Genomic DNA, 14,885 nt, shown 5'->3' on the forward strand with positions numbered 1-14,885 from the left:
GAATTTATATTGTCAAATGTATTAAATCTCATAATGGTTTATACTTAAGTACAGAAAAATAAAAAATCTACTTATATGCTTTAATAAAAAGATCACAATTATGTTGTAAAATTACATAGCAAGACTTTACCAATTACATATAGCCCAGATATGAAATAAGGGAAGCTAAAACTTAACATGATTAATTTTTTTGTGACTAGTGATATGTAAAACATATAATGCAGATACTTACAAAGCTCCAGATTATATGCAATTAAACATATTATAACTTCTGGCACTTTTCTATCACTTAATATTATCAAAACTGACATCTATTGTTTGAAGGCAAAAATGTCTAAGCTTCTGAAAAAGTGTAAAATGTGTGTGTACATCTGATTAAACAACTTTCCTTCCAAACTGGTAGAAAAACTTTTTATGGAATAAATGTGTTTGTACAGTGGTGACTATTTGTCACAGTAGGCTCTGACATAGGCATCAAAGCACCAACTATTTTAGACAATATGTCATAACCAGCCAGTTGGAGGGCAGTAACAAAATACTTGGCTAACCATTCTATACTAGAGACATCTGTTTAGCTTAGCAAGTTAGTAACACCAGACACTACTATAATTCGGATTATCTGAATATCACAATTCTTTTAGTTCTTAAAAGATGTAAACAATAGTGAAAAATCATTTTATACATCTTAGACATTTTAAACATTTGTAGCATAAAATGTTTATGTAATATTTTAAGTGACAGAGCCAATATTGTATTATATTTATGTTGCATTTATTTATATTTATTTTGTTAAATCCTATACTACAAAATTTATATTATGTAATATTATATTACATACAATTTTTGTTCATGTAGTGAGCAAAAAAACATGCAGAATATGATTTATTGAGGCAACATGTAGATGGGTGATTTTTTCTTTTCTTCAATCAAAAGTTAAATAACATAGAGAATTTGCTGTGCTAACACTGTCTATTAAATGCTTCACTGACATTTTTTAATCTTTAAAACAACCTTATAAAGTAACAGTATTTCTACTTTATGGATTAGCTAATTGAGACTTAGAGAAGTAATATAACTTGCCTAAGGTCAACTATTAGCAAGTGGCAGAACTGGACCTAAAATTTGGATCTAACACCAAACCCTGCATTTGTAATCACTGTAAGTTTTGTAAATAAAAAGTTTACATTATATATTCTGCTCATAGTTCTTATTTGTGAATAGCATCTATTCTATTTTTCTGGGAAGGAGGGTGATTTGCCTGGGATTTTCCCAGCTTTAGAGCACAAGGCGAACCTCAGGGGCATCCATCCTAAGCAAACCTGTGGCAGTTGGTAACCCACCAGGAAGCAATACTTAACCTGAAAGATTCTATTGGTTCACAAATTTTACTCTCAAAATTTGTAAACCTGAGTGAAAAGTAGGGGGGCCTGGGGAATTATGAAGAGGACTTCATTTTTTAAGCACCAAGGACTGTCTCTCGGGTAGAAGAGCATTCATTGTCTCCTTCCCTGGAAATTATGTCTAGAAACTTAGAAATGAGCAGCAGTCTCTTTAAGTAGCACTTTGCAGCAGTATGTGAACTAAACACAGGTTTTTGTGGCAGTCACATCCTATTCCCAATTGAAAGGGAATTAGGGGTGAGAGCAAAGAGCAAAATATGTATTTCATGGAAGCTCTGAAGAGCAGCCCGCTGGTTCCTCCATGAAACTAGTGACTTAAATCACCGCCTAATGTCTTTGGAACTGTTTTAAAAGGGCTGCTCCACAGCATCCTCATTTCTCTGTGTCACTTCTCATGGCCGCCATCTGGTCTTTAAAATCTTTCCTTTTCCTCTGCTTGGTTTGTGCTCCTCCCCCAGCTCCTTTGAAGTGACTGGCATGCTCTGTGGGTCTAAGTGCAAACCTATTTTTACCATGATGTTTGGGAATCTCTGGGCACAAACTCTCTGCAGATTAGGTAAGTTACAGGTGCACAGGTTCTTGTTACTCATCTAGCTACCACCAGTTTAAAGCATTAATCTGACTCTTCTGAATTTTCCCTTTCAGGCCGCGGGGCTTCCTTCACCTTCTATTGAGACACTCACTGGCCTTCCTAGTTGATCCTTTCTCTATCTGCAGGGTGGACTAGGTTCTTCTCATTTTCTTTTTCTCCTCTCCCGAGCCCCCTCTTTATTCTACCCTTTTCTCTCTTCTCTCTCTTTTCAATACTGGAATGTTCTATGGGTCTAAGTCAGACCTATTTTTACCACAGTGTTTGGTAATCTCTGGGTACAAACTGTCTGCAGATTAGGTAAATTGCAGTATCATCATTTTTCCTGTCTATCCCCCAGTCCTACTTTCTTAGCTATAACTGAAACTGCTTTCTTTGAACACAACTATGCAACAATATGGTCATATCCCTTAGACCTAACCCACAAAAATATCTTCGCCAGTTTATATAACAAGCCCTCACCCATGTCCATTTCTTCCATGAGCTTCCTCTTTCTGCCACCTTCTCAATCCCCAGGTTTGCTATGAAGCTTCAACTTTGCTCCCTAGAAATATCAACCCAACATCTCAGTAACTTCTATCTCCAATCATCCTTTCTCAAGCTTCCCATTCATGACAAACTCTTCATTGTTATACACTCGTGTAGAACCATATTCCTTTCCATTCCCAGCTCAGTTATTTCTTTGTGCGATTTTTAAATTAATGGCTGCCCTCCAGTAAACTGGAAATATGTTGAGGGCAAAAATACGTGAAACACTATGATTTAAGTCACTAGTTTCAATATTTTCACTTCCATTATAACATTAACAAATAAATCCTTACCTTTATTTTAAACAGCAGTGTTACCAAATCTAGGTTTTTCAATTAATTCACTATGGCTATTTCAATAAGAGGCCTTATGAATTGAGTAGGAGAAGAATGGAAATTCACATTTGTTGAGTTATTTCATATCATGGACTCAGCATACATCATTGCACAACAATACATTATATAAAACACAACAAGCCTATGATGTATGTATTATATATGCCATTTGATCTCATAAAAATGAGGCTTCGAACATATAACGGCTAGGACTGCAATTCTGTCTTACTCCAGAGCTCTGTTTTTCCACCACATACACCACTATCCCCAAGGCTCAGAGCTAAAATCCACCAGAGTGAGAACCATAAGCCTTTCCCTCCCACTCCTTCTCAAGCAGAGAACTGTACATACTCAATCTTTTATGAAGATGATAGAAAGAAAATGCATTTACAGATACCTAAGTGTAAAGTAAGAACAATGGGGTGGCAAACTATTTGAAAACTCAATCACTAACCTTGTTTTAGATCTGTTAAGTAATTTATTAAAACTTAATATTATTGTTCTCTTATTATTATCTACTTTTTTCCCTAATTTTTAAACATGTAATTTGAATTATTTAAAGCCTAGGGGATTTCAGTTTTCATAAACCTGTTTTGACCACTTGTCAAGGTTTGTGGCTTCCAAGTTCTTCTGAAAAATAATGTAATTGCAATTATAGACATCTCAGATTTTGCAAACAATTGGAGTTCCAAGAGTTCACTAGTTCACTTGGAATCATTGCATATTTTCCCATTACCTAATCTAATAAAGGATGGTTATTTCCCAAGCTGGCATTTCCTTTTTCTCTCCTCCCACTCCCACCCCAAAACAACAACAGAGAGAAGTACAGACCAAAATGAACAACAACACTGATTTTTCTGACTTAAGTTCTACAAAATGTTGGAAAGGAGCTTTGTAATTTGATAAGAAATGATCATTTGATAGTGAAGGTTGAAATGCCTGAGAGGTTATTCTTGATCAGCACCTCAAAGATTTTTCTACCTTTTTCTAGAATCTTCTCTTTCTATATTTTGAACTCACTGTTTCTCAAGTGGAAACATTTGAATGAGGGAAAAATAAAGGAGAAAGAGCATACTTTCCTATTCTTTAGCAGCTCATGATGTACAGACTCTCACATCTCTCCAATACCTTTTAAAATCAGTGGTGAGTCTAAGAATTATACCACCTTAAATGTTATATCTATTATCCAAGCAACAAAATTCCTTAGAAGCAACATTTTTCCTATCTCAGTTTTTCTCTATATCTAAGAAAGCTAAGAAAGTAATAAAAAGAAGTACTTTCATAGAGTATGCAACATTTTTAAGTGATTTTGCATTTTTTTAAATGTCATATTTATTCCGGTCTTTGAGAGTATGATATCTTTTGTCATTGTATCGATTTTATAGATTAAGAAATTGGGAATTTGAGGTGTTAGAATTGACTAAACCCTCATAGGCCCCAAATGATTAAAATCTAGGCCAGCCGTACCCCAGTTCTAGGGCCGTTTCTCCTCCACACACTTTTTTTTTATATATCGTTGTCAATTTCACCCGCCCTTCTACATCCAGAATCCACAAGTGATCATTTTCACCTCTTTATCCGTAGTATCCAGGACACTGTCTGGCACTTTGTAGGTACCCAAAAAATGTTGAATAAATGAATTTCAGTTATTATTATCTTAGTAATCTTTGCAACTATGCTATGTAATTGTATTGGTTAAACGCGCCTTTTTAAGTTATCTTTACATTATGAAATGCAGCATAAGAGTGTGGTTAAGAGCACAGGGTAACTTTCCATAATGGATGTTTGTCCTGTGTTGTTGGAGCCTCCAATCTGCAGTCTTATCTGCTGACATTACCACAACCAGGGCGCCGGCGGAAATAGGAGAAACTATCACAAAATACGTATCTTTTTATTATTAGTCTTACCTATGCTCCCTGCTTTTCCAAAAAAGAATTGATTCATTCTCAAATTTGATAAGGAATTATTCAGCTGCACAACAACAAATACATAAAAACAGCCCCAAATGTCAACCTAACACCTGTGGCTCAATATAAAGAGACTGAAGAATTATTTTTTGAATAAGCCATTTGGCTGGAAAATGTAGCTAGTTCCTACATTGTCTGACCATTGATTCATGGCATTGTCTTCACTCTATTCGTTTAAAAAAGTGAAGTCATATTGAACATAGCCTATAATTATCACTGCTTGGTTCCCATCCAGTTTTTCAGGCACTAACTATACAGGCCCAAACCAAAGATGATTCTCATTTCAAAGGCCACTTACAGGTGGAGTGGGTCCTTCCAGAGCTCTAAGGGGAAAAAAGGAAAGAAAAGAAAAGAAAAGAAAAGAAAAGAAAAGAAAAGAAAAGAAAAGAAAAGAAAAAAGAAAAGAAAAGAAAAGAAAAGAAAAGAAAAGAAAAGAAAGGAAAGGAAAGGAAAGGAGAGGAAAAAAGAGAAAAGAAAAAAGAAAGGAAAGGAACAAAAATAAAAGAAAAAAGAGGAAGGAAAGAATACAATAACAAATGAGAAAAAAAATAACAAAAGAACAGAAAAGCCTCTGCAATAGCTGCGCTTTATTTCCTTTCTGAGAAATGGTCTGAGCCCTGACATAGCCTTATGCACTAATGCTTATCTAGCAGTTAATATGGGCTATAGGCTTCACATGCCTATCATGGGATCAAATCCTCACCAAGATTCTGTTAAGCAACTGCTATTATCTTGAAGAAATTGAGATCTAATGCTTACCTATGCACACATAAATAGAAATGAACGAAGCTAGGACTTCAAGGGAGTCCTTCGGATCTAGGGCCTCTGCGCTTCATCCTTACATTGTACTGCCTTCCAACCACCCTACTTGCGTGCATTGGGCCATAGGGAAGCAGTAATTAAAGTTCTGTTGCCTTGCTTGTGCTTCAGTGGCTGCCTTTCTCATCTGAATCCTATGCAACAACTGATTTGGAGTCAATGGACAGTGAGCACACCAACGCAAAAGCTGTGTAGAACAGGAGCCATAACAGAGGCACCTTGGAGTGGGGGCCACAATGAGTCTTGAAACATCGTCTAGTTTTAGTGAAAGTCTTGTTTCCACTAAAAATGATCTTTAAACACGTTATTACATGTATTGCATTCACATCCTCTGTTCCACCCCTTACCTCATAGGTACTGCTGTGCCACCTAGGAAGGGTACAGAATTCAGATTTTGGTTGCCACCCCTCCAAAAAAAATAGATAGCAAAGGAAAGAATCTGAGCACCCTCCAACCACCCTCTCCAGCTCCCAAATTATCTAACTGCCTTATTAAAAGAGAGGAAAGAGATTTACCTGCTGCTACTGAGGCCGCAGCCTGAAAGTCATGTAAACCCTTTGAAGGACTGTAATGGTTTTAATCACAGGAATAGCATCTTTTTGACAGACAGGAGAGAAAAGAACTGAACCACTCTGCAAATACTAACCAGGCTATTTTGGAGCAACGGCTATTGCCTTTGAAATCTTTCATCATGGATCTATACTTAGAATTCAGATGAGCCTGGGGGAGGGGAATGGGGCAGTGTTAATCCCCAGTTGTTTTGAAGTTGTCCTGTAAGCAGGTTCGCATTTAAACTGCCCCAAATGGAAGCATTGGATTCTGTGTTTAAATTGTGGGGCTCTCTCCGTGAATTTTGTTTCAACCTGTCCTGCATGTAGATTGACACATCATTCTGGGGGTGACACTTCTCAGTTTTCTTTCAGACTAGATGTTCTAGAGAGCACTGGCTGTAACCACATTGGGAGACTGATGCTCCATGACAGCTAAAAGTTGGATTGAGTTTCAGGAGCTACTATATATAAAGCTGGGGTGACTTATGTCACCGCACTAATTAAATGCCATCTGGGTGGTTCCTCGGGGTTTTTGAGCCCATCACCCAGTTCAGACTGAGTCAGAGGCCAAGGAGGAGAACATGATGATGGACCTTTTTGAAACTGGCTCCTATTTCTTTTACTTGGACGGGGAAAATGTTACCCTGCAGCCCTTAGAAGTGGCAGAGGGCTCGCCTTTGTATCCAGGGAGCGATGGCACCCTATCCCCCTGCCAGGACCAAATGCCCCCGGAAGCTGGGAGCGACAGCAGCGGAGAGGAACACGTCCTGGCGCCCCCAGGCCTACAGCCTCCCCACTGTCCGGGCCAATGCCTCATCTGGGCTTGTAAGACCTGCAAGAGAAAATCTGCCCCCACCGACAGACGGAAAGCCGCCACCCTGCGCGAGAGGAGGCGGCTAAAGAAAATCAACGAGGCCTTCGAGGCTCTGAAGCGAAGGACTGTGGCCAACCCCAACCAGAGGCTGCCCAAGGTGGAGATTCTGCGGAGCGCCATCAGCTACATCGAGCGGCTGCAGGACCTGCTGCACCGCCTGGATCAGCAGGAGAAAATGCAGGAGCTGGGGGTGGACCCCTTTAACTACAGACCCAAACAAGAGAATGTAAGGCCACATGCTGCCCAGGCAGGGGAATACAGACAGAGTCTGATTAGCCGCTTTCCCTAGGGCTTTCCCATCCAGCTGCTGGGTCTCTTTTCCCGTCCCCCTTCCTCGCCCGCCCCTCCAGCTCCCTCTCTAATGAACCCCCAGTGACCCCTGGACACGGGGTGCCTGCAATAGGCAGGAAATGCGCACCCGGCCCCGGCCCGAGGAAGCAGGGGAGACATCCCCACAAAGGCACCCCCATCCCCGGAACCGATGTTTATTTTCTAATCTGCTGCCTTGGTTTTTCTCCAGCTCGAGGGTGCGGATTTCCTGCGCACCTGCAGCTCCCAGTGGCCAAGTGTTTCGGATCATTCCAGGGGGCTCGTGATCACTGCCAAGGAAGGTAAGTGAAAGCAGGGGCGCCGCGCTAGGGAACAGCCCGGGAGGGGGCTGGTTGCTCGCGCCGGGCAGGCCAGGCTCAGATCCACAGCAGGGACGCGCGCGCCCGGGGAGAAGTGCGCTCTTTTCGCGCGGGGACCCTGTGCCCCCGGGTTGCCTGAGAGGCCTGGAGCCGGGCGCGGGGCTGCCTCTTCTGCCTTCCTTGGCTGCTATGTTTGTGTGTTTTCTGTGCTCAGGAGGGGCAAGCATTGATTCCTCGGCCTCAAGCAGCCTTCGGTGCCTTTCTTCCATCGTGGACAGTATTTCCTCGGAGGAGCGTAAACTCCCCTGCGTGGAGGAGGTGGTGGAGAAGTAACTGGGAGCCGGCGTTGGGGATGGTCGCGGCAACAGGAAGATCCCACCCTCCCTCCTTCGACTAATCCTTCGGATTAGTTCACATTACATTCACGTTGAGGAACCCAGACCGCAGAAGTTTATGAAAGGGAAGGAGACACAAAGAAACTTCTCCGAAACTGTTGTGCACGCTCGGATGCCTTTGGGCTCTGGGCTTTAATCTTTTTGGAACAGCGAGTGGCGTAGGTCTAGCAGCCTTACTTTGCTACTGTTTGGTTGGTTTTATAATATATTTACTTTAATTACGGTGATTCTTTTGTGCCATGATCAAAAGAAGTTCATTCCTGTCTAACACAAAGTGGGAACGTTGCATTTAAATGTTAGGGGTATTGAATGTATATTTGTAAATAATCTTAGTTCTTTCATTTTATATGTAAACCTAAGAAATATATATTGTAAAGTAACAGACGTATTGTATATATAATGTGAGAGGATCCTGGTATTGTAATATTAAAAAAATGAGTTTCTGTATGAATAAAGTTGGTCCTATTTCGATTCAGCTGAACAAATATATAGAGAGCCATATTTTAATTTAGACATCACACCAGCCCATTTATCTGGGTGATTTCTTAAAGGCTGATTTAAAGGAAGGAAAACGGGTTGTTTTTCTATGTCTGAATTAAACTGTTTGCTTTTCTATACGTGAGGAATATCCAGGAGAAAAATGTCCTTTTTTTCTTGTATCAGCATACTTTCTCGTTCTGTTTCTGTACCTGGAGCTCTGGGTGAGACTTGCTTACCCAAAGTTGACTGAATTTTCAATCCAGTAAAATCTCATTGTTGCAAGAAATTGCCACACAAAAACTCTTCGCTTGTTTTTCAAAAAGATCTCCAGCTAATTTAGGCCGAATGACTTTCCCTCTTTGACTTTCTCCAGGCCCCCGCCCTTGCATAAAAAGCATTGACCTGGAGCCCCCAGGGGCTGCACTGCCCGGTCTCAGGGACCCTCCCCAGTTTTCTTGAACTAAACTGGTGGCTAGAAGACCAGACTATCCTCAAGGCCTTGTGTGGCCTGGGTTAGTGTTCCAACTAGAAAGAGAAAAGGAGACAATCTATTGAGGTGGCGTGAGGAAGGGTTGCTTCAAGAGAGGGAAGGGTTAAATGCTGAGGGCAAAGGACAACAACAACACACATGAAACCTCTTAGCTGGGCCAAATAGCCAAGCCCCAGAGAGGCTTGCCTCCCCAGGAGCTCCTCAGGGTGAGGATTTTACAACGTGTGCCAGGTTTGTTTATCCTGTAACCTCAGGCAGGAGCGACCACCAAGAATCGCAGTGGGAAGTAAAGCAGAGGAGAGGGGCGAGCCATTTCTATGGAATCACGACTTCTCTCTTGCATTCGGTAAATGGCACCTTCCGGTGGACTCCCTCTCCCCACTCCTCCCTTCCCTCTTTATCCTCACCGCTAGTCCGTCCTCAGTTGGAAAATGTGAAAATCAAATTGAATTCAGTATTTCCCAGACCAACCTTGCTTCCTAACACGCCCTTCGGGACCTTCCTGTTGCACAACACAGTTTCAGGACCCCCACAGGCAGCGCCCCCTTTAGGCCCGGAGCAGGAATTGCCCCTTTTCCATCTCAAAGGGCTGGCTGCTCTGAGGGTGATAGTCACTTTGTTTTCTGAGCCTCTAATTTCTCCTAGAATGCTTTTAAAATGCGGGAAGTTTCACAGCGAAAACTGACATTGACATGTAATCCCTCTCAAAGGTTTGAGAAGAGCAGGCGGGAGTGTTAGTGGATTTTGTAAAAGGCCTCTGTGGGTGCTGACAAGCTAGACTGAATCCAGGCTGCTACTGGGTAACCTTGGACTGTAATTGCTGCTCTCGTCGTCCATTTCTTCATTTATAAAATAATGGGGACAATAATAGCGCTCAACTCCTGGGGCTGTCGGGATTCACTGAGATAGCCCATGTAAGCTGCTTAGAAAAAAGAGGGCGCAATATAAACACTCAATGCCAGCTCTCTCTGTTTTTCATTCATAAATATAAATGGACCATCAGGAGGCTTTTCTCCCACCAGAAGCCACAGTTCCTTCCGATCCAGCCTTTGTAGGGGAAAGTATATTTGACAATGAGACCAAGAGCAACCTGAATGAGCCATTTGTAGCATTTTACATATTAGCTCATATAATCTCACAACAAGCTGCGAGAGAAGTACTATTGTCACATCTAGTTTAGGGAAAAGGACTCTTTGGGACAGAGAGGTTCTTGTAAGTACAGAGCCAGGACTCAGAGCCAGCTGATATCAAAGGCTTGTTCTCCCAACCACCATGCCCCCCAAAAAAGAAGCCTTGGGGAATAAGAAGGAAAATTTATTGTCTGTGGAATAATTTGGCTCTCTTTGGCAATTATTTACCAAAAACTTTGTCTCAAGAAAGATTAGCTAGTAAACTCTACCTTAGAGTAGTAATTGAATTTAAAAATAAGTGGGAAAGCATTTCAAATGATCCAATCAGGACACGTGTGAATATGTCTGGGAGGTGTGTATAACCATTAATCACCCTTGTTAGGTATCTATGTGTTGTTTTTTTTTCCTGAGAATCAATAAGGCTTTTCCCTGAAAGGTGTGTATATACACACACCTATATTTTTAAAAAATCAAGTTCATGCCATACTGAAATCAAATATCATAATCGACCAAGTGAACTAATTTATGATTGCACACATATTTATAAAATTTGCATTTTAAACTGCTCAGTAGCAGAATGCTTTTTTCAATTCATGGACTTTACTTGCTGATAGATTTGATTCAGTCTTTGCAAACCAAATCCTCTCTATCTCTCCTAGTTGGGTAATTTGAGAAATTGTTTAGAGTAAGTTTGCCTACAGAAGTCTCTTCGTTAAATAGAGCAAATATTTCCCAAAGACTTCATGTGACCTCCATTGCTATATAGTTAACATGTTAGGCTTTCCAATGAAATCCTTGGTGTGTTTGCAATTAAAGTGTTTTCATTGGACATTAATGATGACAATCTTTATTAAGGCCAAAGCCAAAACAAATAGGGCCATGGAAGCAGAAAATCAAGATGTAATAACTTGGTAAAGATCAGTAATTTGGGATTTAAACTGACCCTCCTCTCAGAGACAGGCATAAAGTTATCAAGTATGAAATAAGGAGTGATTTTCTGTTTTATATTACAATAGAAATAATTTGCAAAACATGAAATGTCAGCTTTCTCTATCTTTAATTATCACACCTGAATCATTGAATTCCAAGCCTGAAGGTAGTAGAAATTCACTTATGTCTAATATAATCTTTTTTTCTTTTCTTTCTTTTTTTTTTTTTTTTTTTTTTTTTTTTTTTTTTTACTTTTTTACATGTTTGGGGCAGGGTGGGAGTTGGTGCTGAAATTCATTGTTCCGAACTACTCTTGTGACTGCCAGAGAAGTCTTGGGTTGCTAAAGTAACTTTTAACCTAAAGGTATTTTTTACTTAAAGGTACAATGCATTTATTTGTACTTTCTCTAAGTAATATTTTATCCCATTTATTTATCTCAAAATCATCCTCCCAGAAAATCATAGCTAAAAATATTTTTAAATATTTTAATTTAAACTTTGAACATATCATTTCCTAATTTAATGCATTAATAAATTAGCAATAACATGGTTTTTCCTCAAAGAGCCAACCCATCAAGACATTTCCCCAACAGACCCCATAGTGACTCCCTTAAACTCAAAAGAAATGTTAGAAAAGATGACCGTTGGTCCTAGAGGTTTTATTCTGAAAAAAGCAATTTTGTAAGCCTTGTTCAGAGTCAGCTTATGAGATGAAATGGCTATGCCTTGTTGGTGGAACCAAGATAATGTTGCCAGAACTGGCTACTTTCTCTACTCTCAAGGCTGCTGAAAGTCCTTCCTTAGGCCTTTGATCTCTCCTGGGAGCCTTCGAATTCAAGCAGAGGCCAATGTCTTCCTCAGCTGTCTTCTCCACAAATTTTTCCGTAATATTTTTCCCATTTATTTATCTCAAAATCATCCTCCCAGAAAATCATAGCTAAAAATATTTTTAAATATTTTAATTTAAACTTTGAACATATCATTTCCTAATTTCCTAATTTAATAAATTAGCAATAACATGGTTTTTCCTCCAAGAGCCAACCCATCAAGGCAGTTCTCCAACAGACCCCATAGTGACTCCCTTAAACTCAAAAGAAATGTTAGAAAAGATGACCGTTGGTCCTAGAGGTTTTATTCTGAAAAAAGCAATTTTGTTAGCCTTGTTCAGAGTCAGCTTATGAGATGGAATGGCTATGCCTTGCTTGTTGTTGGAACCAAGATAATGTTGCCAGAACTGGCTACTTTCTCTACTCTCAAGGCTGCTGAAAGTCCTTCCTTAGGCCTTTGATCTCTCCTGGGAGCCTTCGAATTCAAGCAGAGGCCAATGTCTTCCTCAGCTGTCTTCTCCACAAATTTTTCCAGCAGCTTTGGCAGGTACTAATGTGTTTACTTAGGTGTTTCTGGTTCCCAGAGCTAATGGCAGTTTGAAATTGTTTAGCACATTGTGCACTCATATATAATAAGCAAAAACTTCTGAAACAACTCCTTTTGTCCAAGAGTTGACAGTGTCTCAGGTAGAGGCAGAAATGAATTGAAATGGATGTATCTCTCTTGGTATATATTCTCCAACTAAGAGAAGTATGTAGAATTCCTAAGGTAGGCAAATTTTACTAGTAAAGGAAGCTCTGAGCATCATTTTGCTGGTGTTGTCTGTCCATCAACACTAAGATTGTTGCCATAATGCTTCAACTAAAATAGGTTACCTTAAAACACACACACACACACACACAACAAAAAACAAGTTGATGATTACTTAAAGGTCTATGCAATTAAAACCTTCTTATAAGTCTACCTTATAAGAAAATCAAACGTGTTTATTTTTATTAAGAACGTAAAATGTAAAATTTAAGTTATCTATCTACTTCACCAGAACCCTGGTGGGCTTTCATTTACAACAACAGGCCATAGCTTGGTGTTCTTCCCCTCATCTGCCTGTTCTGGGGCTTCCCTAGCAACGCTGGCATATCATTTCTAACATCCTGATTACTTAAATAAACACATGTGAGTTTTCTCTACTGTAAGAGGTCCCATTTCTCTGGAGAAATAGTAGAAAAGAGTTTGTATTTTTATTATTTTCTATGAGGAACAAAAGCCAGAATCTAATCTGATTTTGAATAAAAGAGAATACCTGAATAACCAGCAGATATTTTTAAGTGGTTTTTAACTTTTTCATATTTCTCTGTTCAACTTCTCCACTGAGAAAACAGTTTTTTTCTCTGTATCGCTCATCCAGTTTCCCATTTTTCTCTCACATGTTTTCCCTAGGAAAAGAGCAGCAGGACCGCTCCTGAATTTGGGAGCCCTAGGCATCTTTGAGGTGCTGGCTTCCTGTGTATACTGCCTCCTATTTTTTTAATCTTTCTCCTCTGGCCCCTGACAGCAGTTTAAAAGTTTATCTCTCTCTCTCTCTTTTTTTTACTTTGGTGCTCTGAGACCCTATTTTCAGCACTTGGATCCCAAGGGTCCTCAACCCAGGACCCTGTCTCCCTGCCTAGCTAGTCCCATTAAGCCGCCAGACTCTTGTGTTTTCTTGGATTCTTTAGTTCCACTCGCCAGCCGCACTCTGGTCAATTTGTTTTGAGATCACCTTACCAAAGACAGCACTGACTTCTGAGAACTACCACTACTGACAGCCTTGGAGCGACAGCTTCTTCCCAGGACCGGGAGTGCAGGGCAAGACATCCCGCTTGGCGAGTTTCTGCTCTGCAGCGCAAAGCAGGCGCACGGTGCCTGAGACGGGAGAAAAAGAAAACAAACACAATTCACCTTTAGAAGCATAAGTTAGACAAAGGAATGCCTAGTTGCCAATACTGTGTGGCCTGTGGCAAATGACTACCTCCTCGTTGAGCTTCGGTTACCCTCTTTAAAAAGTGAATCTAAAAACAAGTAATTCCCATAGTATCATTGGAAGGAGCAAACGAATGAATAAGTACATGGGTAGGGTTGAGAACGTGCTTCGGCAAATAGAAAAGTCTTAATAATTGTTTGCTACAGATATCCCACGCTGAGGGGTTGGGTACAAAGCACATTCGGTGTCTTGAGGAAAGAAATCAGCTGGAAGGCTTGCAGGAGCCCAACTTCTATCTCCCACCTAAACGTTAAGAGCAACTTTATTTTTGCCCAAATCATAAACCTGCACATAACTCTGTTGAGCTTAGGCCAGTGTGCTAACATCTGAGCTCCATCGCCAGAGGAAGTGCTGGCATTGCTGCGGGCCAGAACCTGTGGGATCTGGCCGAGAATTCCTGGGTGAGAATATCTCCCCACTATAGTATTTCAGAGGCAGCAACGTGCACAGAAGCGAATGTTTTTACCTGGGTGGATACAGCCTTCATTCCTCCGGTGTCCTTGAGGACAGTGATTCTGTTATCTGGTGTAGCCCTGGGTACTGTATTCATGTCAAAGGCATCCACTTGCTAAGAGTCCTAAATAAGGTGCGGACGGATTTCCCACTGGCCAGACAATTGGGGGTTCAAAGTGTGGTGGTAGCGGTGTCTTTGCCTGAGGGATGGCAAAACCTGGGCGAGGGACTGCTACCAGCACCCTGTAGCAAACCTTAGTGCCTGGCACTCTCCCACCCCTGGTTTTCCCGAGGCCTTCATTTTGGAGAGCGGATCTCACCCTGGGAAGTTAGCACTTCTCTGGCCCCTGCGGACATGGGATCAGCCAGTCAGGGTTCCTTTAGGAAAATAATTTCAGGAAAAGTCGTAGAAAGGAAAGCACCACACTACCCCAAGTAACTTTGGAGCCACAACACTTACTGTAGAT

The 14,885-nt window shown here is 40.7% G+C and overlaps 1 protein-coding gene across 1 annotated transcript; it reads left to right on the forward strand.

The window, feature by feature from the left end:
- The first annotated feature begins 6,679 nt into the window (after positions 1 to 6,679).
- On the forward strand, positions 6,680 to 8,853 carry MYF6 (myogenic factor 6 (herculin)). Its single transcript, XM_005884155.2, has 3 exons — positions 6,680 to 7,289; positions 7,584 to 7,674; positions 7,907 to 8,853. The coding sequence occupies exons 1-3, from the start codon at positions 6,771 to 6,773 to the stop codon at positions 8,023 to 8,025; spliced, it is 729 nt and encodes a 242-aa protein (XP_005884217.1). The 5' UTR covers positions 6,680 to 6,770; the 3' UTR covers positions 8,026 to 8,853.
- The last annotated feature ends 6,032 nt before the right edge of the window (positions 8,854 to 14,885 follow it).

The sequence above is a fragment of the Myotis brandtii genome, unplaced genomic scaffold, assembly GCF_000412655.1.
Source record: "Myotis brandtii unplaced genomic scaffold, ASM41265v1 scaffold82, whole genome shotgun sequence".
Classification (NCBI taxonomy): Eukaryota; Metazoa; Chordata; class Mammalia; order Chiroptera; family Vespertilionidae; genus Myotis; species Myotis brandtii.

What these genes read in the sequence shown, in the direction of transcription:
- MYF6 (XM_005884155.2), top strand. Translation starts at nt 6,771, where the DNA reads ATGATGATGGACCTTTTTGAAACTGGCTCCTATTTCTTTTACTTGGAC. An exon ending in ACAGACCCAAACAAGAGAAT is followed by an intron (nt 7,290 to 7,583) that starts GTAAGGCCACAT and finishes GTTTTTCTCCAG; the next exon opens with CTCGAGGGTGCGGATTTCCT. An exon ending in CGTGATCACTGCCAAGGAAG is followed by an intron (nt 7,675 to 7,906) that starts GTAAGTGAAAGC and finishes TTCTGTGCTCAG; the next exon opens with GAGGGGCAAGCATTGATTCC.